The sequence below is a fragment of the Lipophrys pholis genome (genome assembly GCF_963383615.2).
Source record: "Lipophrys pholis genome assembly, chromosome: 18".
In the NCBI taxonomy this organism is placed as follows: Eukaryota; Metazoa; Chordata; class Actinopteri; order Blenniiformes; family Blenniidae; genus Lipophrys; species Lipophrys pholis.
Genome location: NC_137646.1, coordinates 21,547,530 through 21,572,491, shown reverse-complemented (window position 1 = coordinate 21,572,491; position 24,962 = coordinate 21,547,530). Strand labels below are relative to the sequence as shown.

Genomic DNA, 24,962 nt, shown 5'->3' with positions numbered 1-24,962 from the left:
GGTGCAACAGATTTGATCAATCAAAGCTGGTAGTGAATATTGGGAGATGTATCTTCAGGTGATTGCTGAATCAAAGGGACTAGACATGATTCCATAAAGCTCTATTAAAGATAATAGAGCGGCGCGTGTGCAGAAGATCTCGGGGAAAGAGCATAAAGCCCGAGGAAGTGGTCGTAGATTGACTTGATTCAACCTGGAGCACCTCTGTGTGATATTCACTGTTCCGTCCCCGACGGCTCCCAGCAGGTCGTCCGGAGGTGCAAAGGACTGATGTATGATTCATCACCTCACGCACTCCTCGACCGGTCAGTTTGACTCCGGACCATCAGACAAAACACGATGCAATCACCGAATATTTTATCATACTTGTTTGCCTTTTCTTTTTTTTTTCTTCCTTCTTCTTCTCTCCACCTCCTCCTCTATTCGTGCCCCCAATTTTCCATCCTGTCGTCTTTCTACCTACTTTCCTCTCCCAAGGCGGAGACGGTCGCTAGGCAACCGGCTCCACACAACAGCACGGCTCTCCAACTTGGCTCTTGGCTCTGCGCGCACCCCGTGGTGGCAGACAATCAAATCCATGAGTGTGTGTGCGTGTGTGGGGAGGGGGGTGAGGGGTGGGGGGGTAAGGTAAAAGCTATGAATAGTTTACATCTCATAAGTGAAAGCCAATAGTCCCTTTAGCTTCTAAAGAGCCGCCTCTCAACTCGAGAGGAACACCATCTTGCTTTCAGCCGGGATCTATTACGGGGCATCCAACTCGGAAACGGCCTTCGACACGAGACAGGGGAAAAAAAAAAAAACGAATGAGACGGTGGATTTGTTAAGAGATATGCTTTTAATCCCCTCCAGCATGAACAAAACCACCTGTTGCAGACAGAGCCATCTATCTAGAGACTTCGCTGTCATCCTGACTCCCGGTGGCGCACACGTCTGTGTCAGAGCTACAAAATATTGCAAAGATTATTGGCAACGAATCCGACATCCACGACGCTCAGTGCTGTCCGTGTCTGAGGGTACGAGGCTTTGGTTGGACCGCGCCGAACATCCTGCAACGAACTGCGAAGCACACCCCCCACTGATGGCAACCAAAGCACTTCACTGCAGCTTTAACGTGTGTTTTGTGCGGCGTTGACGTCACCACTCGCACGAGTACAAATGTGATCTGTAGAAAAAGTAAGAGACGCTCGCTTCTCTGCCGCGCATTTAGAATGTCTACAGACTGTTGTGAGGTTACAGTGATCACACTTGCTGCTGAAGGGGGGGGGGGGGGGGGGGGGGCACATTCAAAAAAATGTGAATCGTCATTACGGCTTTACAAAAATATACATTTGTGGGCATACACACACTTCCTGCATTTTTCTTTTCAAAAAAAAAAGAAAGAAATGTTAAGAAACAGGAGATCCACTCGGTTTACAAAAAAAAAAAAAAAAAAAAAAAAAGCAAAAAGCTTGAGGACGAATGGCACTTACTGGGACTATATAGTGAGGAAGGAGACCTCGGTGTTACACACGTAAACAAACACACCCACGGATACAGATCACATCGGTGGAAAGACACTGAGCTGCTTCAGTCACATCATCCAGATTCATCCCCTGATGTGGATTAACTAACGATTTTATGATATATATCACGTTGGCTGAAACCTGAAAGAAAAACTTTTAGATAAAACTAAGAAACTCATCTAATCGACACACAGCTTAAACAAAACTGTGAAAACCGTCTTCAAAGGGGAAAAGAGTCGATTCAAGTAAAAATGGTACAAATATAAACCCAAAATTCTGCCTTCTTAAAAAACTATGCTGGCATCGATCGGTTCAAACTAATAAAAGTCATGGCGGGCATCTATGTGTTTCACAAAATCATCAATCAAATCAACCAATGAGTCAGTCACTGTTTTCCACGTCGGAAACCCCAACCCAATGAGCTTCACACACACACCCACACACACACACACATAAGAACCCACCAAACACTCTGAGAAAGCAGGTGGAGCTATGAGCTGCAGCATCAGGCCTCCATCACCGCTGCCGTCGCCGCCGTCGTCTCCTGCTCCTGGCTTCCCTCGGGGGTGGGACCGAGCGGCCCCGCCCACCACAGACTCAGTGCGTTGTCCTGCCGGGTCTCCCGCTGTGACATCACGGCTCCGCCTCCTTCGGTGTCGGAGGCCGAGTCGCCCTCGCTGTCGCCGGGCCAGGGGAACTGCCGCTGGCCACTGGATGTCGCCAGCAGAGGCATGAAGGGGTGAATACTGCGAGGAAGAGGAGGAAGAGGGTGGAGTTTAAATGGTGACAGCATGAAGATGTCCACAAAACTCATTTTACCTAAAAGCAACGATGCATAGATACTTTCTAACTCTCTTAATGCCTGATTCACTGTGTTGTGCAACGTTGAATAATCTTCATCACAGTGAGAAGAGGAGCAGCTGGCCTCGACAGAAGATGAGAGCACGACGCATAAAAGCAGGTAACTGCTGAAGCTAAGAGCTGGACTGAGAACAGAGTGATGATTTCACTATTTAGCCCTACATATTGTACCTAGAAATAGATTCAACCCAATTAAAAGTAAAGTTATCTCAAACACTCTTTAGAATCATGCGAATTAGCAGCAATTATATTTGACAAACTGTGGTGTAGTAGTTAGGAGCTCGTTCCTCACAGGATCCCCCCGGTTCGATTCCTTCCTTGGTTCCTACCTGATGCCGTTGGTGCAATCCCCGTATGCCTGGAACCTGAGCTGAGGCTGCAGCAGCTCTTCGTCTCCATCAGGAGAGGCTGTGTGCGTGTCCCACACCGACACCACTCCCTCCGTGTCTCCGCTCAGCAGGTACCTGCCCGACCTGCGCACACACACACAAACAAAAACACATAAACACACACTTCAGAGCAGCAGCTCACACACGGAGCAGCTGGAATTGGTTCAGTTCACTTACTGGTCCAGGTCGAAGTAGATGCGCTGGTTTGTGTCCACGTTCCTCTTCAGAGAAAACACGACTCTCCCTGGTTCTCTGAGGTCCCAGCACAGGATTTCAGGATCCTGCACACACGTTCAGAGGGAGAACCGTTTCTCAAAAGTCTTGATGCTGTGAATCGATGTTGCGGCGATGCTGGTCAGTTTGTTTTCAAGAGGGCGCAACCAGATTTCACTCACTTCCTCTTGAGCAATCTCGACCAATCACGATTGTGTGACCAAACACAACCGGAGATCATCTTCTGCGGTGAAAATTCAACGAGGTCGCATCACTGCACCACATAATGAGACCGCTGCGACGAGCACAAACGCAGCAGGAAATGCCGATCAAACAGACGCCGGCGCTGTTTGCAGTTTCTCCAAAGGAGGAGAATGTTGGTGAAAATCCACATTGTCTCTCTGCTTCCACACTAGAAAAACGGCTCAATCCTCTATTGGCTTTGTTTATTTCCTGAAAGGACTGGCAGCAGATGTGGATGACATACAGGATGACGATATACTTGACTTGACTTAATCGAGTCGTATCCAAGTTTAATAAATCCACATTTCACACTGGAGCAGTTAATAAAGCTTCAGGTCCCCGTTTCAAGTGAAAACATATCCTGTTTTGTTTTCTCTGAAGGCCGCCACTGATATTATTGTCCATCTACTAGCACATGTGTGCAGAAGAACTATTTACTACAGCTATGCTGCGTGTAAAAGTTGCATGTAGAGGGAGCCTTTTCAAAAAGTTGCGTTTTCAGTGGTTCCGAGTATCACTGTCGTGTGAAGGGACACGGAAAACATTAGAAAAGTTTTCCATTTTCACTTGAAAGCGTTGCTGCGTAAACAAAGCCTAAACCTGTCAGAGCCGTGGGTCTGGGTCACCGCACACTGGTGAAGGCCATTCAAGCAGCTCTTTGCGGCTTTCCTTCCGCCGTCACACTGCAGATGAAAAAAACCAAAACACAATTTCTCCAGATGTTCTGTCTGGTTGAGGATTATTTTCGTTAAAACCCTCTCGGGTCTTACCCGATAGTGTTAACGCGTCGACTTGCCCAGTCAATCTTTCATCTAAGCAGGAAGGTAACAGGATTGAAGTGAGGACATTAAATCATTTAACGGCTGCTGGTTCTCAGCTTTTGTACGTCACAAGGTTGCCAGAATTCACGAGCATGTTGCCAAAATCTTGAGAAGGGGCGCAGACGCTGGAGGCCGATCCTACTTTAATTCATACTGCTCATGCAGCTGCAGGTTCAAGCTCCTGCGGAAAGGAAATCTGCGCGGCCTCCGCTGGTGACACGGTGAATCCTTTTAGCCTTTGACTTCTCTGGCAAAGCTTCAAAGACTAATCAGATTCATCGAATGCTGACTCATGCTACCCCCATAAAGCTCTTGCGCAAAACCTCGCTAATGCCTGTGTAAATCAGTTTTCGCGACGCGACTGAAGAGAGACATTTGCAACCTGCTTAACTCGCATCCCCGCTGACAAGCGCGCATGCTCGCGACCGGCGCCGTTACCTTCGGGCCTCCTCTCCGCGTGCCGCCGTGTGTGCTCACCTTCCGTCCGCCCGTGTACAGGTAGTTGCCGTCGGGGGAGAAGAGCAGATGGGTGAGGCCCCCGTGGTGGCGGGTCGGCAGCAGAGCCAGCAGGGTGCCGTCTTGGCAGGAGTAGAGGCCGGCGCAGCGGGAGTAGGAGCCGCAGGCGTAAACAGACTGGCAAGGGCTGAAGCCAAAGCAGGAGATGATGCCACTCTGGCCTTGCTTTTTCACTGCAAAGTGGGGGGACAAGAGAGCAGCGTTTGGCAGAGCTTCCAGCCTTTTAAGAGTTCATTTCCATCCATTTGTACCGCGAGCTTGACTTTTTCTGGCAGCTCCCACATTTCCCCGACTGCATCTCTAAGAGGAGCTTGTTTCTCAACGACACCAGTCCCGCCTCGCGCTCGGATCATCCGTTTCTTTTTATGGGTCACTTCTTTCTAACTCATCCTCCTCCTCGCGCTTTAGAAAAGTCTCTCTGGCACTCAGGATGTGGCGAAAAGGGTTTGGCAGCCGGCCTCACATGTATAACATATCCTATTTTCAAGGATGACCAGACATTTCTTTCTAATTTCAAGTTATTGGTTATCACATTGAGCCGAACGCTCTGGAAACCACAGTCAGCAGCGATCCAACAGAGCAGGCCGAGACTTTCCCGTTAAATAAATAAAGTCCCTACTTTATCTATTTGTTACCTGACTTTGTTCCTACCTGAGAAGGAGCCCTTCCTCCTGTATACTGTGTCACATTATTCAACAAATAATAACATCACAATCATGGCAGATGTGGAAAGCTGGCCTTTCACTTGAAAAATAAAACTCGATTTGATCATATTTTCAGAGCAGAGCTCATTAATTACAAAACAGACAGAAGTTCACTTCGCTTCAGTGCATAAACTAAGAAAAAAAACAAAAAACAAAAAGCCTTCCCCTGAACTGAAGCCGTTTGAAATAAGTGACAGAGATAAGGAATTCATCACAGTAAACACTGGCGTCTCTTTATTTTCTTGTCACAAGTACATAATAAAGACTCTCCTTGCTGGTATGTTCAAGGACGCTGGAGTCTGTGAGACGTGACAGCCAGCTGTCAGACAGCAACTCGCTGGAAGGGGAAGGAAGAAAAAAAAACAAAAAAAACCCCCAACAAAACAACGGATTCACATTATGCTTCTCGCGACGTCCTGTTTACTCATCGTCTGTCAACGTGAGAGCATTTCGAGCTGGAAATTATTCTTTAATCCAACCGTCTGGAGTGTCCTTGAACAACAGGGAGTTTTGAAAGCGATCCTTACTTTTACATAGCATTACATATTTTGCATGACTTCATATTCCTTACATTAAGTAATGACAATTATGAGGATAATTATTATTGAGAATGTATTGTTTATGCCCTTTTTGTTTCAGACAACTTTTGCATTTCAATAGCATTGTTCTATGTTTTCACGTTGGGCCACTAGTGGGTGCCGTTTTTTTGTAATGAAACTACACGCACATGGATGCAGGGAACAATATGCTATAAATATCAACAACGGAGAGCTCGTTCATATGGACAGACGACCAAGTTAATGCTATAAAGCTACTAAATCCCGAGAATATGGACTGCCAGCCATGACACCCTGGCCGCCAGTGTTGTTATTGTCCATCTACGGAGCGTGTGCAGTAGCTGCACAAAAACAGTCAGGATCGGCTCCAGCACCATGCGACATTGTGGATAGACGGCTGGATGCTTTGTCTTATTGGGAGATCTTTTGATCACTTCCAATTCAACTCTGGGGCAGTTTGATTACAGTAAAAATGCTCCCGTGTTTGGGAATCCTTACAATGGCAGCACTGCCTCGGACAACATGGAGCACAGCTGGTTTCGCTGTAACTCCTGCTGAGTTTACATTAAAACACATTCAGTTCCAATGCACTGTGCCAATCACATGGAGCGCTATTGCACTAGATCGTGTTGACAGTGGATCAAATTCCCCCTCAATTATTTCAACCTATTTCAACCATATTTCAACAAACGTCAACAGAAATATTGGCTTCCACAATGCTGGATTTTTGTTAACTGCAGATGAAAAATACAGAGACAAGTTGAGCCTGATTAAAAGAAGAGAAGAACACTATTATTTAGAAATAGAAATTATATACCGTGATACTTTAAATTGATATCTCGCACAACCAATCTGTTATTACTCCTACTCAACAACAACGCAAAAGGCCAGAATTTAATAAAACATGTTTTCTAAATGACAAAGCAGCATGAAATCAGTGCTACAAACGGGTCACCCACAACATGTGGAACTTTGTTTTCTCGTTAGGTCGAAGTGAAATAAAAGAGCTGCAATAATGTCTTTATACTCTTTAAACCAGGAGTGTCGAACATAAAGCCTGTGGGCCAAAACCAGCCTGCGTGAGGCTCCAAATTGGCCCAATGAACGGACACAACACAACACTGGCACCTGAGCTGAGATATCGGTTTGAAAGCTACCTTTTTTATAAAAAGAACTAATAGGAGACCCCTTTTGGGACATTTCACTAAATAAAAATCATCTTCATGTTGACATTGTGGTCATTTTTGGTTGCAATCATTTGGTTTAGAGAATCAAGACATTCTGAAAAAAAGTTTAACATTATTTTGTTACAGCTGTATCATGTTTAAATTCCCATCTCCTGTAATCTCGGGGTGAAAACAGGTTGCTATTAACAGAAAGTCTTGGGCGTGTGTTTAACGGCACGTTAAAATATTTTCATTACAAAGAACCAAACCATATATACTCATAAGCTTAACACATGTTATAATCCAGCTCCCACTTAAAGGAGATTTATTACTTCTAATAAATCCTCTATGTTTCTACATTTTTTTTAATCCAGGTGGCACCATTACAACGGATTGTGAAGCGATGACGTCCGCTGGCTGCCGTCCAGTTGGATTAACAATGGAAACATTACAGTCGCAACAAAGAGCCTAGTTTCAGATTTTCCAGGTACAGCAGCGTTTATTTGCCATTAACTGAAGTCAAAACGGTGCCACTCTAAAGGTGGCACTGTAGCTTTACATTCACACTAAAATGTAATAGTATGATTTGCTTTCACCGTTTCCCCATCAAGTAACGGAACAAAATAAATATTGTAGAGTAACTTTTGCCTCCCAGAGTTGAACAATATATTTGTTTCAAAATGAAATTAATTCCACGTTATGATCAGAAACGGCAGTCAAAAGTTAACAAGTTTTTAAAACCAGGATTACTTTTAAAAACTGACAAACAAAAGTATCAAAATTTGAGTGAAATACTAAAACCTTAATCGGTAAATGTCAATGCGGCTTGTTCTTCATTCAGACTAATAAAGCATCAATTAGACAATTTGGAATCAACGTTGAGACAGCAGTTTATGTCTGTGTCCAATTATTGCTCATTAATCTCCGTGTTAGTTTTGAGCTGTGCTTAAAAGAAATTATCTCAATAAAATTCTGTAAAATGCACAATTCTCTTCTTTAAAATATGTTCTTAATGCCTGGGTAAACAAAAAGTAAAAAACAAAAACATTAATTGATTAAAGGTAAAAACAATCAACAGATTAATAGATTAGATCAAATCATGGTCAGTTGCAGCTCTAGTTTTCAGCACATTCAAAACGGATATAAAGATAGGAAATTGCTCCAGATTAATGTGTAAAAAAATCTGAAAAACATGCATGTTGATAAACATTGTAGACATACAGTCAGTCCTTTATATTTCAGGGTTTGTTTTTTTTAACATGTCCTCGTGGTGGATGGGCTTGACTTTTATCGTGTGATTTTTCATGCATGATGTATTGTCTGATGATAAAAACATGTGAAGGTGAAGCACACGTGAGTCACCGCCACTTTATTCTGAATTCAGCGTGAGGCGGCGCGTGTGGGTGCTCACTGACCTACGGTGGGCCGCTCCTCGCAGTCTCTCCCGGGACGCTCGGTGTGGAAGACCCGGACCGTTTTGTCAAAGCCGCAGTAGAGCTGCGCTCCGTCCGGCGAGAAGCAGAGGGAATGCGCGGCCGTCAGCTCGTCTAGGTGGTTGTAGGGTCGGAAACTGGCTCGCACCTCTCCGTAGAACGCGTCCCACACGTGGACGGGGTTGTCACGGCTGCTGCTGGCGAGACTGCGGGGGAGGAGGAGAAGTTAGTAAGACAAACGAAGAAAGAAGTGAGAGACGGCAGGAAAGGGTTAACAAGTGCTGGGAGTCACTCTTAATTGTTCCCACAGGGGTTTGGTTCCAGCTCGCAATTAAGAAAAGTTATTTTAGAGTTCTAACACGTGAGGCTACAGCCAGTGTGCTGTGAAGCGACTTAGTGAGAAGTTATTATCAGTCAATTAACGCCGGGGAAAGTCGTAAAAACATACTTTAGCGGCAAATGAAGAGCACCGAATTAATTCAAATAAAAGCAGCTGCCAACACTCTGCTGAAATGTCTATTGTGCGAGGCTGAAAACACTCATACTTTCATTTCCTTGCGCATCCACCTGAGTGGATAAACACGTCAACACTGTGCTACGCCTCATTTTAGAGACAAGAGCCGCGGCAGAGTCTTATTGATTCAAATCGGGGCCAAACACTGAGCCATGCCTTTTTAACTCTAATTATTGGGCGCTGAACAAATGCTGAAACATCACTGCGGCTCAATTAGACAAAGGAAATTAGCCCCTACCGCTGCTGCCGTGTTCTGTTATGGCCCTTCTGAGTCGCGGCTTTATTCCAGAGCAGGGAAATGCCCAATTATAATGCTAGACTGCTGCTAGCTTGGAGCGATGCCTAGAACTCAGTGCAACTTAACCGAGCCATAACAGGGGCCCTTATTCCCTCTCTGCAGGAGGGGCGTCAACAACACGCGGCTTTTGGCAGACGGAGAGCGGAGAGACAAAATGACGGCGAGAGAGGAGACGGCAGGAGAGAGGGCAGAGCAGGTTCGCTGTCAATTCTCTTAATAACCGCAACCGCACTCTTTCATCTGGCCTCCTTAGCGCGCTTAAAAACCCGCTCGACGTGCCGCCACCTGAGCCGCGTCCACGATGGGTGGGAGCAATCTGACCGAGATCAACAGGATCTGCTGTCAGCTCCCGGCCGGCAACCTCATCCTCCTGACAGGCAGGCTTTTACGCAGCTTTGGCTCATTCGTACCGGCTCTCTCAAGTGCTTCACTGTCGGCACGAAGCATTTGTTGTTTGCACAACTCTCATCTCCTGATGTCTAGCTCTCCTGAGCCCCCCCCCCCCTCCTCCCCTCGCTCAGCGGAGGCTGTTTGGTGTTAGCGTGGAGCCGTGCCAGCGCTGGGTCTCGATCAGAGAGAGCTGTCCGAGGGCGGGTGCTGCGACTGGGGGATGAGGGGAGGAGGGAGGGGCCCTCGCCCCTAAAACTGTTGGCAACTTGACCTCGGCTCGTTAGCGCGGGCCCCCGCCTCTCTAACCGCAGACGATCCGCTTTCTCCACGGTCAAGGCCGCGAGTTGCCGAAGCTAGCTGGCGCCGCTTCACAGTGCATGCCTCAACACACCGGTGAGGTCATAATTACCACATTTTAAACGCCCGCCTGAGCGCACGATGGCACGTCGAGAAAAAAAGATAAAAAGAGAAGTGGCAAGTTAAGGAATGGCGGGGCCCTGCAGGTGTCGTCTGGGAGTGCCGTCAGTGGGCTGAATCATAGCGAAGTGCAGCGTGGGCCTTGAACAGCCGAGCGGATTGCGAGCGAGGCAGACGGCCAACTCTTCACTCATAACGAGACACATCAGAAAGCTTTTACTGCTCCTCGCCACACTGGTAACCGCCTCCCGTGACAAGTGCAAACCGCAGGGATCAAAGAGTGAGTCGCAAGCTCACGACGGCGTCTCCCACGTTCGGACAGCCCATTGGGAAATCCTCACTCACAATACGAACGCACATCGAACCACTAACCAGAAGAAAGTAGACCCCACGGGAATTTTTTTTCACATTTCTGCACATTAAAGGTTTCAGCCTTGCAAGTTCATAAGAGGATCAACAGTGACTCCCTCACATGCTCATGATCACGTTCGTTTCAAACTGCTTTAGAGAATAAGGTCTCGATTACAGAAAAACATTCCAAGGGAAAGTTTTTGGTTTCGAGAAACTTTGACGTTCACATGGCAACGTTTTGAAAACGACATCCGTTTATCAGAGGTCAAAGTAACGAATTAAATTCACTCATGTCACTGTAATTGAGTAGTTAGGAAGAAAGTAGTTTTTGAAATTGGTAATTTCACTTGTACTCAAGTGTATCTTGAACAAAGTATTTCATTTTGCTTTATTGTTTCCAATGTTACTCCTTCCCGTTACTGAGTAAAAATTTAAAAGAGCGCAGCTCTCCATAACTTGGTTAATATGCAGACGTACACGAGCAGATTCCCCACTTTGTTGCTGGAGTCTGTTCAGCTCCGCTGGTTTATTTTTCACAGCGAACGAGCACCGATTAGCTCTGCAAACGTTGTCTCTGCCGTCAACATGGACAGAGCCTAAGTGGAAACGGAGGAAAACGCAACTTTTTGAAGACGCTGCTGCTGCGTATCACAACTGTAGTAAATAGTTCTTCTGCAGACGCGTGAGAAGACGGACAATAACAACAGTGGCATAAAACAATGTGTTTTCACTTGAACCGTCGCGTAAACAAAGCCTTTGTAAAGGTCTTGTTGGACTCACAAGCACGTGTCGGGCTCCATGGAGTTCATCTTGGGGTACCAGCAGTAGTCATAGATGGTGTCTCCTTCAGCCATCCGCAGCACTGGACTCTGCCACGGGATTACAAGAGAAGAAGGAGACGAGTCAGGAATACAAGTGCTGAAACATGTGCGGTTAAGAAATGTGGGTCAAATGACCATCAGGGAAACACCAGCCCTCATTCTGATACTATTTGGAGTGAAATCCACCATCAAAAGCCATGAGAGAAGCAGAGCAATCAACGCCCAATTTTCGAGCCTTATCACAAAGGCTGCCAGATCTGCGTAGTGGAAGGAAATGGATTATATTTCAATTATTTTTGCTCAGTGATCCCAATCAACCAGCTGGTAATACAATTAGGGGATTGGCTCAACCACTTAAGATTTCCCAGAACACAAAAGACCCAACATCTATTTTATCAGAAAGGATAAGTCTTCTTTTTCTCAAGCACAACAAACATGTGGAAACGACAATCTCATCTCAGAAATACGGCTTATAGAGCAACGGGGGGGGGGGGGGGGGGGCGTCGATGAACATATTTCCCTTTTATAACGGGGTTTGAGACTCTTCTATGAACGACGTCGGACACTTTAACTGTCCAGGAGAAGCCGAGACGGCCGCATGTCTGCGTGCTCACCATCTCAGGGAGCAGGTCCCAGTTGTAGCTGTAAATCTCTGGGGGGAGGTTGTACACCCGGAGGACATTGTCCGCACTGTTGGTCAGGATACAAGAACCATCGGGGGCCCTGTGTGAGGAGGAGAGAGCACACTCTTAATAACATTACGTTTATTGCTTCAGTGCAAAAAGCAATTTAGTCCTCAGCGCTACGACGAGACAACTACACCTAAAGTAGTGGTGATGCTTGTTTTTCCTCTCTGACCTCAGTGAGAAAGATAAACATCCTGGGGAGTATCCTGTAACCTAAACCGGATGATCACAGGGAACAAAAGACTGTCCTTGATATCCAATCTGATAGTGGGTACAAAATCTAAACATGGGAGTCATTGCAGTCATCTAAAAGCCTGTTCATGAAACTGCTGACCTGGCAAGAAAGAAAGAAAGAAAGAACACTAGCAGGACACTGTGGAGGAACAGAAAGCTTGGATGATGAGGTGCATGGCAGCAAAAACAATCAAATAAAATATTCATTCATTCGTCTTCTATTTCAACTTCATAAGAGTTTCGGCTGCACAAAGCAGGAAGCCTCAACCCCTGAGTGGATCCGTTTCATTTCTCGAGATATTTATGTGTGAACGTTGAATAAAATTCAGCCAAACAATGCAAAAGCGGCACGCTAAGCTCCTTCAAAGTGCTGCTGATGCTAAAAGAGATTACCATTTGCAGCCTTTGAGGTAATTCTCGGGGAGGTTGGAGTACTCCGCCCAGGATCCAGTCAGCACCTGGGGATTCTGGGTAAAATCCAACCCGAGGCTGTGCAAAGAAAGAAAGCCGAATTAAAAACAGGATGACAAGTAATGCAACGACGAGCTCATTCCTCACACTGAAAATCAAATGTTTGATAGCTGGGTAACTGAGTAAACCTCAGTGTCACTACACAGTCGCAGTTAATCACATTCACAGGTTAATTTGATCAATTTGCACTTCCGAGTCATTCCTCGCTTTTTGCTCTCGTGATGACTGATGGTGTCAAACATGTAATTAGTGACTGCTGATCCCACTCAAACACCAAGTGGAGGAGCCTCGTGACACTGAACATTACACACTGAAAGAGTAGACGTTTTAATGACTGAACGGCTTTAAAATACAGCAGCCATGCAGACCTAAAGTAACTCTCAAGTTGACTTTTTCAGTGGGTTATGAAACTGCCGCAGAACGTGAAGAGAAAGCACACTATCCTCAACAGGAAGTATTTCAGCTCTAACTTAAAACTCACTGACACCCGGAGCAGTCCATACACACCCCCACCTCAGAGACATAACATGGAGTATATGTATATGCTTGGATACTGAAAATTGATATTTGGCAATAACTCACAACAACAATGTGTAACTTTCTGATGGATCGTTTGATGTTTTCACATTCGGTCACTTGGATATTAAACTCTTCTTGTCTCGCAGGTTTATGCTCTTGGATAAATGGCTGGTATATTAATACCTCATTAGCTAATAATAATACGACTCTCTACTGCCCCAAATGGAAATGATGGGCTTTTTAGTTTTTTTTTTTAAAGACTTAAAAAGTTGTAAGATAATTTTTCTTAGAAGTATTGCAATATATCATATTTCTAAAAACCTGTGTTTGTACCCGTTTGTTCAGGACACACTATAATACACAGGTTTATTAAAAAAGCACTCACATGAGGTAAAGGTTGCTAGTAGCAGGCTGGATCCTCTTTTACCATCAGATCCGTCTTCATTCTGACAAACATCCTCAATGTAAATTTCCTCTTTAACCACACCTAAACACAACTCCGAAGGCCTTTGAGGTCAATGAACTCACTGCCGTGATAAAGAACATATTTCGGAGATGATTTGAGCTTTGTGACATTAATCTGAAGATGTGTACGCTGTGGTAATGAACAATACTCGGGTAGGCTGTGGCCTATAAATAATCCACTATAAAACTCCCCCAACATCAGCAGAATGAACTGTTGATTATATTTATACCAAAGTCTGACTCTACAGAAATTAAGACTGAAGTTGGTCACATTACATCAACTCTACAGACAAAATGTTCCAAATTGGGCAAATTTCCCCTGAATTTCTTGGAAAAGATAAATTGTGTCTGAGATATGATGTATTAAAATTATAATGTGCATGCTGATTCAACTGGTTTGGAAGAAACTGGAAAACAAATGTGGACGTTTCCAAACTCCCTGATAAAAGTTTAAAAGCAGCTGTCATGAATAACAATCGATTCCAGCAATGACAAGTTAAAACGACAACATTTTATTTACTTTGAACTTTATCATGATTGATTAAATGTCTGGACTGAAACGGCCGTAATGTTGCTGCGGTATCATAGTCAAAGCCGTGAGTCTGTTGAAGTTGGAAAGTGTCAATCCTTTAAACCAGAACGCAACTTCTACTTTGGCCTCATGGGGGCACTAAAGTTAAGCAAAATAAAAAGATGTCATTGGACAGAAACCAACATGAAGATAGACAAATTTCACTCAAACAGGACTAAGTGCAACAATAGATGTGTGATCTACTAAATATTAACTGTATATCTGAAGAGATACTGGACTAAGTGCTGTTTACTTTGACCTTTTATTCTTTTTCATACCACATCATTTGCTTCAAGTATCCTGGAAATTTGGCACCAAGTGTCCTTTTATTTTTAACTGAACTTTGCTGGGTCACTTCATGTTATGCCGCTCATATTTTTTACTCTCAGTTATGTGGACTGAGGTTAAAAATAAATCGTTCACTTACTGCTGTCCGTCACCGGGGCTGTCCGGAGATCCGTTACCGTTGTGCTCCTCTTCTGCTTTCGGATCTCCTCCGACACCGCCATCATGGCCATGACCTCCGTTCTGGTGGCATTCTTCTTCGTCTTCTCCGATGACCGTCAACTCCTCAGGTTTTGGTTGATCTTCCGCTTCTAACAACAGAAACCACATTTATTGGAATGAGAATGTCACAGCTGGCCTTGACCGTATGTTAAAGTCACAGTGACCTTTAATGTCAATTCTGCTGTAGATACAAGAGACGCAGTTGAAATTGAAATTTGAAATATAAAATGCAGCGTAACCTCAGCACAGCGGGAATTACCCATGAACGTGAAATGTGTATAAGACCTCAGTGAGGTCAGATGATAAGTGGGACTTCAAACAGCGGGTTCAGTGTCTTCAACATGTGGACAAGTGGAGAATCGAACCTGCAACCTTTTGACTGACAGACGCCTGCTCCACCAACACAACCAGCCCTGTCATTATTGAAACGAGGTGTGTTAAAAAAAAAAAAAAAAACACTTTACTTTGTGCTGATGGGACTTCAGCCTGTGCTGGAACGTCTTCATCAACCGACTCCACAACCGGCTCCGCTTCCTCCTCGCTCATCCGGGGCCGCTTGGCCGAAGGCGATGCCCCGTCTGCACCTTCGACACCAGGGGGTGAAGGCGGAGCCGGTTGAGGGGGCTCACTGTCTGCCTCCGAGTCCTGCACTGCACCCACCACACCTCCGCTCTCACCTCCTCCAGCGGAGTCAGACATCTCTCCTTGGTTTGATGGGGTTGGCTGTCAGACGTGGGTGAGGTAGGTGCTGCTGGGATAGTGCTTCCTCCTGCAGTGTGGGTGTCTGAGTCTGCTGGGGTACGAGGACATCACAGCACCCACCAGCCTGCAAAACAAAAGAGGACTGATGTCAAGAGACTTGTCAGACCAAAGCAGCATCACAGAAGAGTTTCCACTGGAGAGACTCTGCCATCACTCAGACTGTAGGAAAACACCTGTAGCGAGTCGTGACATGCAACCAACTCAAACTGCCATTCATATCGAGTTCACCCTACCTGATTCTATATTCTATATACTCATTAACTGCTGCCTTCACACATATCGACATGGGAAGATAAACACAAAACACCTTCATTTTTTTAAGGATTTAATTTGCCTTCCACCACCTCTTCATATTAGCATTAGCCTATGCTAACACTCTGAAGCTACATACGTCTGTACCTCTAGCTTGGCCCGTCGGTTCTGCTCGCAGTTTGTCCGTTTCTCTTTGTTGGCGTCGAGGTTTGAACCACGGCCGGAATAACCATAAAAAGAAAGGGGACGCGGCTTCGCTCCAAGACTCTTGTGTTTCTTTTCACTAGCTCGTCACAAGAAGTTGTAAACACTGAAGGCGGCCATGTGTTCCCAAGTATCGCGAGAGTTACGGTTCCCGGCGAGAACTGAGCTCCCCGCTTGTGTTCAAAAAACCAAGACGTAAATAAAATTTTTTTTAAAAAATTAAATACTAACAACTTCTTAGAATAAGTGTGAGAAAGCTAAAAAATATTCTATTAAAAATAGCATTTATTATCTGTGTGTGTTATTGAAAGCAGCCTGTTAAAATCTCATCATTCTAAAATAAGGTTTAAAACTTTTTAAAATTAAGTAGTTTAAAGAGCTTGACCTGTTGTAAGTACTATTTGTAGCCTGAAAAACGTTTGGAGAGCCAAGACTCATCAAACAAATTTTAGTTCAAGGAACACAAGCAGCCCAATTGTAACTTGCATGGCAAGGGCAGATAAAATAGCCATAATAAGGTTCAAATTAAAACGTTAAGGTTTTTCTTGTAGCGCAGAATGTTTGTCATGAAACAGTTTAGTAAGAAAAAAATCAAACAATAATTAAAATGACTAATATCTCAATATGAAGCCAGTTTTAATAATACGTTCTAGTGCAAAATAGTGAAATGTCCAAAAGGGGGAAAAAAAAATCTGTTGCATTTTGGTATGCAGTGACAGCAGGGATTTATACAATTTGCTTTATTGTTTCCTGGACTGGAGCTTCATGTCGACTGATGTTATCCTTATGTTTGACACTTCAACAGTATAGCAACAGTTATGTATTTTTGCAAGACAAAAAAAAGACAAAGTCCAAAACTGAAAAGGTTTTTAATTTGGAAACAAAGACAGTGAAATTTTAAGTATAGTCTCTCACTCACCCAGTCAGTTCAAGTTTCTGTCTTTCTAATGTGACTGTGGGTGATAAGCAGGTGGAGTTTGCATAGTCTCCTTGTGCATATGCATAGGCGTTCTCTCTTTATTTGTTCCTTCCCACATCTGGAACCATGCATGCACTCTTCGACGAAACAAAAAAATGTTTTCCGGAGTTGTGTGTGGAATTTATTTGCATATAGTCACATACAGTTACTCCCAATGTATGCTGTTTAAGTTTGTCCCCCCCCTCCTCACTCAGGCGCAATGAAATAAATCCATCGACAAATACCAAGTCAGTCACAGCTAAATGCTATTTATTCAGTATTTATTTTGTTCTTCAAACAAACAAAAGCCAAACTATTTACACATCTTTCTGTTCTTTCCCAAAACAGTTTCATTAACATGGATGCTGTCATTTCAACAACATTCAAGAACTTAAGCGCGAGGGGTGCCGAGCTGATCACGAGGTCTCACTTGGATACGGTTGGATACTCAGCTAGGGCGGGAAGTCGAATCTTCAGGAAGTGACAAGATCATCTCCAAACACTGCAGCCAGTCATCAAGGACTTTTTGTCAATCACAAGTAGACGCGATAACATAATTGTATGTTTCAGGTAAATGGTCTCTGCTTCAGCAATGCAACAATTGAGCAAAAAAAATAATATTAATCCAGTATCTCTTCCACAGTTATAAATCCTGTGCACCGACAGTGGCTTCCACACCAAAATCCTCAACACGTCTTAAACGGATCACACGTCTACGCTGATGCTACTCAGTGAGTGTCAGGCGCCATCCAAGTTTAAAAACTGCATACGGTTTAGCCTTCATTGATACAATGGTTGGCTAAAAATGTGAATCTCTAGAATCCTATTAGACACACACACACAGTGTCACAACCCACAAGACCATACAACCAGAGTTACACTGCCTCATCTCAAAAACTCTTAAGTAAAAAAAAAAGTACCTGGTGTCTTCCCAACAATGAAGTCTCCTGGAGTGTTAAAAATAAAATATCAAGTTTAACCCTGCTGCCCTAGTTCGGTTTCTCCTGCAGCTTCGTATCCAACCGTCCCCACAGTAACATGTCTGTGTTCCAACATTTCTTTTTAGCCCCCGTAGCGATCAGCTCAGCCCCCCCTCCCCCCACCACCCCCCAAAGTACAGACCTCAGCCCTTTTTTTAAAGCCTGCACCTTCAGATAGAATGGAAATACGAGATCTGAACAAATCAACTCTTCATTTTAATGAAAGCAACAAAAAGGGCAACAAAAGTCAACCACTTGCGAAAATTCGATCAATCCAAAGAAAGAAAGAAAGAAAAGAAAAAAAAAGACTTGCCGCTTTATTCCGTAGTCGACTAGGAACTTTAAAGGTGATCAGATGTATACGGAGCAAGTTTATGCGGGACAATTCTGTTAGCCAACAGAAAACAGTCTGGCTGAAACCTTTAGAGTACAGTTAACCAGGTGGTTTCCAACTTAGATTCATCACAGAGAACTTTTTCAGCTCGGCGTTCAAGATTGAACTATACAATTTTAAGGCATGTTGAACAGAGAAACAAACCATAATCCACTATGAGAGAGACAACACCCCCCCCCCCCGCCGGGAAGAAAATAATAAATCAAAACAAACTTTTACACTATTTACAAAGCTCAGCGTTTATACTGGCGAGCTGGTTGATGCTTGTGTGTCCGTGTGGTTTGATGCTGTGGTGTGTTCGCAGACAAATGGTTCCAGAGGAGAGCCAATGTAACTTTTTCGCTGCGACTGTGCATGTAGTGCGTCTGCTGCTCCTTTGGACACGAGAATCTATGTGGCATGTAGTTTTGTCGCGTTTTTTTTTTCTTTCTTTTTTTTTTTTTTAAAGTTTGTTTGTTTATTTATCTATTTTTTGTTTTCTTTGTACAATTCTTTCAGTTCTGCCCGCTGCAGGGATCTCCGCTGGTGGAGAGGTAGTACACCGCCACGTCCGCCGTCGCTCGACCGCAGCTCTCCGACGAAGACCTCCGCGAAAGGATGACGTCTGGGCGGCGTGTCAATGTTTCCGCGCTTCTCCCTCTGCTTGAGAGCGCGCGGTCGAAGCCTTCAAAGCAGATGATGAACCTGTAACTTCATCTGGTAACTGTCCAACTGATAATGCCATCGGCCTGCCCAGTCCAAAGTCAAGAAAGGGTTTCTTGAAGGGCGGCGGGGGGGGGGTTAAGTTCAAAGGGGCAGGTTTCGGGACAACTGGCTCATGGGCTGGCTGTAGAATAGATCCTCCTTGCAGAGGGCAGCAAATAAAGTACAGCCAGACTCCTACAGGACAGAAAGAAAGAAAGAAAGAAAGAAAGAAAGCACCAAATGTTATCCTCAAACTGCACAAAGGAGGCGGTCGTGTGAATGCTGTCGGGCAAACCACTGGGACTCTTTAAGGAGTTGTGTGTTTGGTGTGACGTTCGCAAACAAGTCGAGTCGTTTTAAACGGCTCTTTCAAGTCAACGATGAGAATCGACGGTTAGCCTTCGGGTGTCAGCGGCGCCGCATCGACATGAAAGATTCGTCACATCAAGAGTTTCAGTTGTGGATCTGAGTCAAGAAGCTCAGCTCCCGTTTGTAAAGGAGCTCAGGTTTACAACCAGGACAATTCTGTGTTCATCTTTTTATCAGGTCCAATTTCTGGATTGTAGTTTATACACATTCCCTATTTATCATCTTTATATTTTTCCTGAATTAAAATGTGCATGTGGAAACTTTGGGAGTAAGGTCTTTAGTTTTCTGTACCCTGCAGTTTTTTTTTTTTTTTTTAACTGTGTCATAACGTTTTTTTTAGGTGAAGAAATATTCAAAATAGTGATCTCACTGTCAAAGCATGGGGATGTGGCACTGCCTTATGGAATGTTTGCAATGAAGTCAAATCAAATTATAATCAATATTTCAGAATAATTCCCACTCATACAAGAATTAGTGTAACTTGATAAAAACAGGTTACCCATGATTGGCTTTTAAAAGCTGTCGTTTTGGTGTGGAACAAGTACTAAAAACATTTCACGGCACACAAAAGTATAAACTTATTTGTGACAAACAGCCTGAAAAAAAGAAATACAACAACGAGCCAGTCTTTTGAAATCTCTGTCCAGCATTCTGAAGCGGAAACAACACGGACCAAAGACCGTCAGATTGACTTCCTCCTCGCAGATCAACTCTTATCACCTGTAAATAATGTTGGTCTTCGGTGATACATTTGTAATGTGAACAAATAAAGGATTAATTATCACAAAATTACTTGAATACACTATCAACCTTTAATGCATCAGCGTTAAGCCAAGATACTTTAACCTATATGATTAAGTACCGGAAGATAACTGAATGATATGTGACTATGTATAGTTAGTGTTACACTTTATATTAAGATGATCATTCATACGCTGATAATGTGATATTTTATACTGTTATGGTTTGTGACAAGATGATTTTGTCTTCAGTATTCGGTTTTATGTTTAACACAATATTAGGTTACAAAGTGATTAAAAAATTTAACATTTCCTAAGTTATATGTTTAAAAAACAATGTATTTGTAAACTGGAATCCAACAAGAATTCGAAGCGTATTGAGAAAATTCATAATACCGCCGCAATTTAAAAAAGTTCATCCCACAGTAATCCATCCATCCATCCATTTTCTTCCGCTTATCCGGGGCCGGGTCGCGGGGGCAGCAGTCTAAGCAAGGAAGCCCAGACTTCCCTCGCCCCAGACACGTCCTCCAGCTCTTCCGGTGGGACCCCGAGGCGTTCCCAGGCCAGCCGAAAGACATAGTCTCTCCAGCGTGTCCTAGGTCTGCCCCGAGGCCTCCTACCGGAGGGACATGCCCGGAACACCTCCCGAGGGAGGCGTCCATGGGGCATCCGAAACAGATGCCCGAGCCACCTCAGCTGGCTCCTCTCGATGCGGAGGAGCAGCGGCTCTACTCCGAGCTCCTCCCTGGTGACTGAGCTCCTCACCCTATTTCTAAGGGTGCGCCCAGCCACCCTACGGAGGAAACTCATTTCAGCCGCTTGTATCCGGGATCTCGTTCTTTCGGTCATGACCCAAAGCTCATGACCATAGGTGAGGGTAGGAACGAAGATCGACTGGTAAATCGAGAGCCTCGCCTTTTGGCTTAGCTCCTTCTTCACCACGACGGACCGATACAGCGACCGCATAACTGCAGACGCTGCACCGATCCGCCTGTCGATCTCACGCTCCATCTTCCCCCCACTCGTGAACAAGACCCCGAGATACTTGAACTCCTCCACTTGGGACAAGGGCTCTCCACCGACCTGAAGGGTCTCCCCCTTGAACTGCCACCTTATCGCGGTGGGGGAGTTTGAGTACCCGAATGATCCTAGGAGCTATGTTGTCGGGGGGCTTGCCCCCCAGTAGGGTCTCCCAAGGCAAACTGGTCCTAGGTGACGAGTCAGACCAAAAGCAGTTCAACAAGCCCCCTATGAAAATACAACGAAAGAGGAAAGTGACGTCGCCCGGCGAGGCGCAGCCGGGGCCTCACCCTGGAGCCAGGCCTGGGGTTGGGGCTCGCATGCGAGCGCCTGGTGGCCGGGCCGGACCCACAGTAATTATGAATTTAATGCGATGCCATAAAATAGACGAAAGTGTTGAAAACACGTTTTTTTTGCAACAAGTTAAACACTGACAAACTGTAATAAAGTAATGATAGACGGTCCCAGAACTTGAAGTGAGAAAAATATTCAAGTATATTCCATTGCGGTAAAGTTTGTCAAACAGCATCGTTGCGCAGAGAGAAAAGTACACCATCAAATCACATCTTTTGGTTCATTTCTACTTTCTATTCTGGCAGAGGAAACCACAATGACTGTATTAAATAATGGCATTAAAACATATAAAACTGAGGAAAAGGCAAGTGGATCTTACCAATACCGAACGTTTCTCCTCGTTCTCTCCTTCCCTGCGGTCACCCTTCAGCTCTGGAGGCTGCCGCCAGGTTTTGGGGGGGGGGTGGAGGCACCCTCGCCGCCGTCTCTTCAAACCCGCTTCGGCCTCTTAGCTGATGACAGGCTCTCTTGCGAGCCACTGCGACCTCCATTGTGATAAGCAACTATCAGTCAGTCTTGGAGCCACGGTAGCACATCCGACACCTCAGTCCATGTGGGGTGTTTTTTTTTTTTTTTTTTTTTTTAATTCCAACCCCTCCGTCCGCTCCATCCACGAATGTTTCGGGGGTGACTGGCGAACTCAGAGAAAAACTCGAGTCCAAATCAAAAAAAAAAAAAAAGATTTCTTGAACATTCACTCCATATATTCAACTTTTTCATGAATTTTCCTTCATCCATTTGCAAATTTTTCTTTCTACTCTGAAAGATAATACAAAAATATGGTTTATATACAGGAGGTGGGAGAAGACCGTCTTCTCGTGTCTTTCTCTCTCTCTTTTATTTTATTTTCTTTCAGTTTGGGAATATCTTTTCAGTGACTTTGTCAAAGTCGCAGCAATCCTCCTGTTGTAATTGTGCTCCCATCCCCGAAATTGTACCTCACAGCTTGAATGAACAAAAGTGCATAGGTGAGTTGATGAGGGCAGGGTGCGAGTGCTCACGAGGGTGGAGGTGAAGACAAGTGCACCAAGCAGGTGTACTTATGCTGCCCTCCCCCCCCCTCTCCCCCCCAGGGTTTCTGTGGCTCTCTGATCTCCACACAACGAGGGGTGGGTGGGGGGGGGGGCCCCAGAGTCCGCTCCACGGCTAACCCGAGTCTCGGGACCCGCCACCACGAGCACGGGTCCAGTTTGAGGGTCTCGTCCGTGCTGATGCCTGCCACTCTTCTCCAAAAAAACAAACAAAAAAAAAACCTTTAAAAATAAAAACCCAACACCACTCAATGTCCATATGGCAGAAGCGCACTTGCAAACCCCAAACGTCTTGTGTGGGATCAAAACAAAAAAATAAAAAAAATGCGCCCACAGATATCCATGTGGTTTGTAAACAACCAAAAGCTCCAGTATGGAATAGAAAGAGTCCTTTCTTTAAATTCTTAGCCACTATTTGTATGACCAGGATTGTAGAGGCAGTGTGTTCAACTGTATCCATCCCGAGTTTTCTTTTCCTTCTCCGCGGTGTAAATGAAAAAAGGGAGAAAAAACAAAAAAGAAAAAAGACCTCGCTAAACTCTTTGAAGCTTTTCTGTATTTTGTTTCCATTTTTTGAAATCTTCTGAGGAAAAACAAAATCTGGTATCAGCATGGGTTTCTTGTCATTTTTTTTTTTTTTTGGAATACATTCAATGTTTTCTTAAGAAAGAAATAATACACACTTCACATGGCAATAATGAAACAAAAATAAACAAATTAAGAAAAAAAAAAAAAATTAAAAACACACAACGAAAATAGCAGCCCCAAGTGCTCATCATCTTAGTCCAAATACTTTTTAAACTTTGTATATAATGTATATATTCATATATATTTTTCATTTTAAAAAAAGAAAACTCGCCGTTACCAAATTGCAACGACGAATAAGTAACACAATATGCTAACATTTCATGCACCGTCCTGTGCACACGCACATTAAGATGCTGTATTTTTTTTCTTTCTTTTTTTTCTCAAGAGTCAGAAACTCGACGCCTTTCATTCACAAGTTCGAGAGCTGACAGAAGGCAACGTGATCACACCCCAGGAAAAGACAGACTGGACTAAACCTTTCCGATGGATCACCCCTGCACTCGACTAGAAATATTTACCATAGAAACTTACATACTTTACATACACTGTGCTGAGCACTGACACACATCGCACTCGCTCTCAAAAAAGAGTTAATGTCTCAATGGCCATGCACCCTATCCAAGTTCTTAGGCACAAATGTGCATTCATACACATACAAAACAACAAAAAAAAAAAAACAGCACGTATTCAAAATGAGTACCTGTAGTCTGAACTCATTTCTATGAACAGTAAACGAACACGGAGAAACACACACACACACACACACGCATACAAAAAAAACAAAAATCTCACGCGGATGCACGCACGCACAAAGTCGCGTCCCTTATGATTCGCCGGCCCCTCCCCCCTCCCCCCCCAGCCACCGGGAGGAGCTAAGGGAAATCAAACTAGTGGTGGTCATCGTGTGATGAGAGCAAAGCTAACATTTAGAAATGGATGCTGTTCTTCTCTATCTGGGGATGAAGAGCTGGTGAGAGAAAGGATGTGTTGTGCAATTGCCCTCTCTCTCGAATTCAGTCACTCTCTCAAAACACACACCTCCGGTCCCCGTTTGGAAAGGGACACACACACACAAAACATGAAAAATACAAAATAACCATCCGAACAAAAGAGGAGGAAAAAAAAAAAAAAAAAAAAAAAGAAGACAAAAATGGCCTCTTATGTTTCATACATCTTGGTAAGCAACAAAAGAAAAAACAACATTGTGCAGACTTTATATCACTGACACACACTGACACATCAGCCACGCACGCTCAGTCACTCGTACACATTCACAAAAATATTCACTTCTAGAACTAACCCCATTTGATTTTTTTTGTTGTTTTTCTTATTTCTTTTTTTAGGCAAGTGCAAATCTTCAAGTTTTTTTAGAATTCATTTTTCAATAGCTTTACTTTTTTTTTTTTATATAAACGTAAAAAAATGCTAAACAAGAGAAATATCAACAGTGTTTGTCTTTTGAGAAAGGATTTGCTTTCTGATAATGGTTCAACTAAAAAGGTCCCGCTGGAAAAAAAAAAAGAAAAAAAAAAAAACTCGCCCGACCATTCACCCCATGCCGCCTGCCTGCCTCCCCCTCCCCTCCCCTCCCCGTCCCCTCCCTTCCAGTTCGGACACGCGTGCGTGCACGCGCGCCTTGTACGCACCGATTCTGAACACACACATATACACATAAGAAAAAAAATAAACAAAAACTATTCAAATCCCATCTCAATAAAGTGCATTAGTTTAGTATAAGGTGCTTAATCTTTTGAGTGCCAGAGGATAACCATCTTCCTTGAAACCTCACACCACCTCACCCACCCTCACCCCTGCTCTAGTGATCAACTGGTGCAGCAGGGAGCCCTTTTTTGTGTGTCTACCCGGAGGGAATGAAAGAGTGGGAGGCGCAGACCGAGGGGCCTCCACTCCTGCAACCTCCCCTTACGCTCTTCTCCCCCTCCCCCACCCCCTGGTTCCCCCAGCAGTGCACAT

General features: G+C 44.3%; 1 protein-coding gene across 1 annotated transcript; it reads right to left on the bottom strand.

The window, feature by feature from the left end:
* Positions 1 to 814: 814 nt before the first annotated feature.
* Positions 815 to 16,007, bottom strand: wrap53 (WD repeat containing, antisense to TP53). Its single transcript, XM_080486836.1, has 11 exons — positions 15,811 to 16,007; positions 15,114 to 15,475; positions 14,570 to 14,738; positions 12,510 to 12,605; positions 11,811 to 11,919; positions 11,156 to 11,244; positions 8,388 to 8,611; positions 4,507 to 4,718; positions 2,930 to 3,033; positions 2,693 to 2,836; positions 815 to 2,248 (listed from the first exon to the last, which is right to left on the bottom strand). Exons 2-11 carry the CDS (start codon positions 15,346 to 15,348, stop codon positions 2,008 to 2,010), a joined length of 1,623 nt encoding a protein of 540 aa, XP_080342962.1. The 5' UTR covers positions 15,349 to 15,475; positions 15,811 to 16,007; the 3' UTR covers positions 815 to 2,007.
* Positions 16,008 to 24,962: the final 8,955 nt, after the last annotated feature.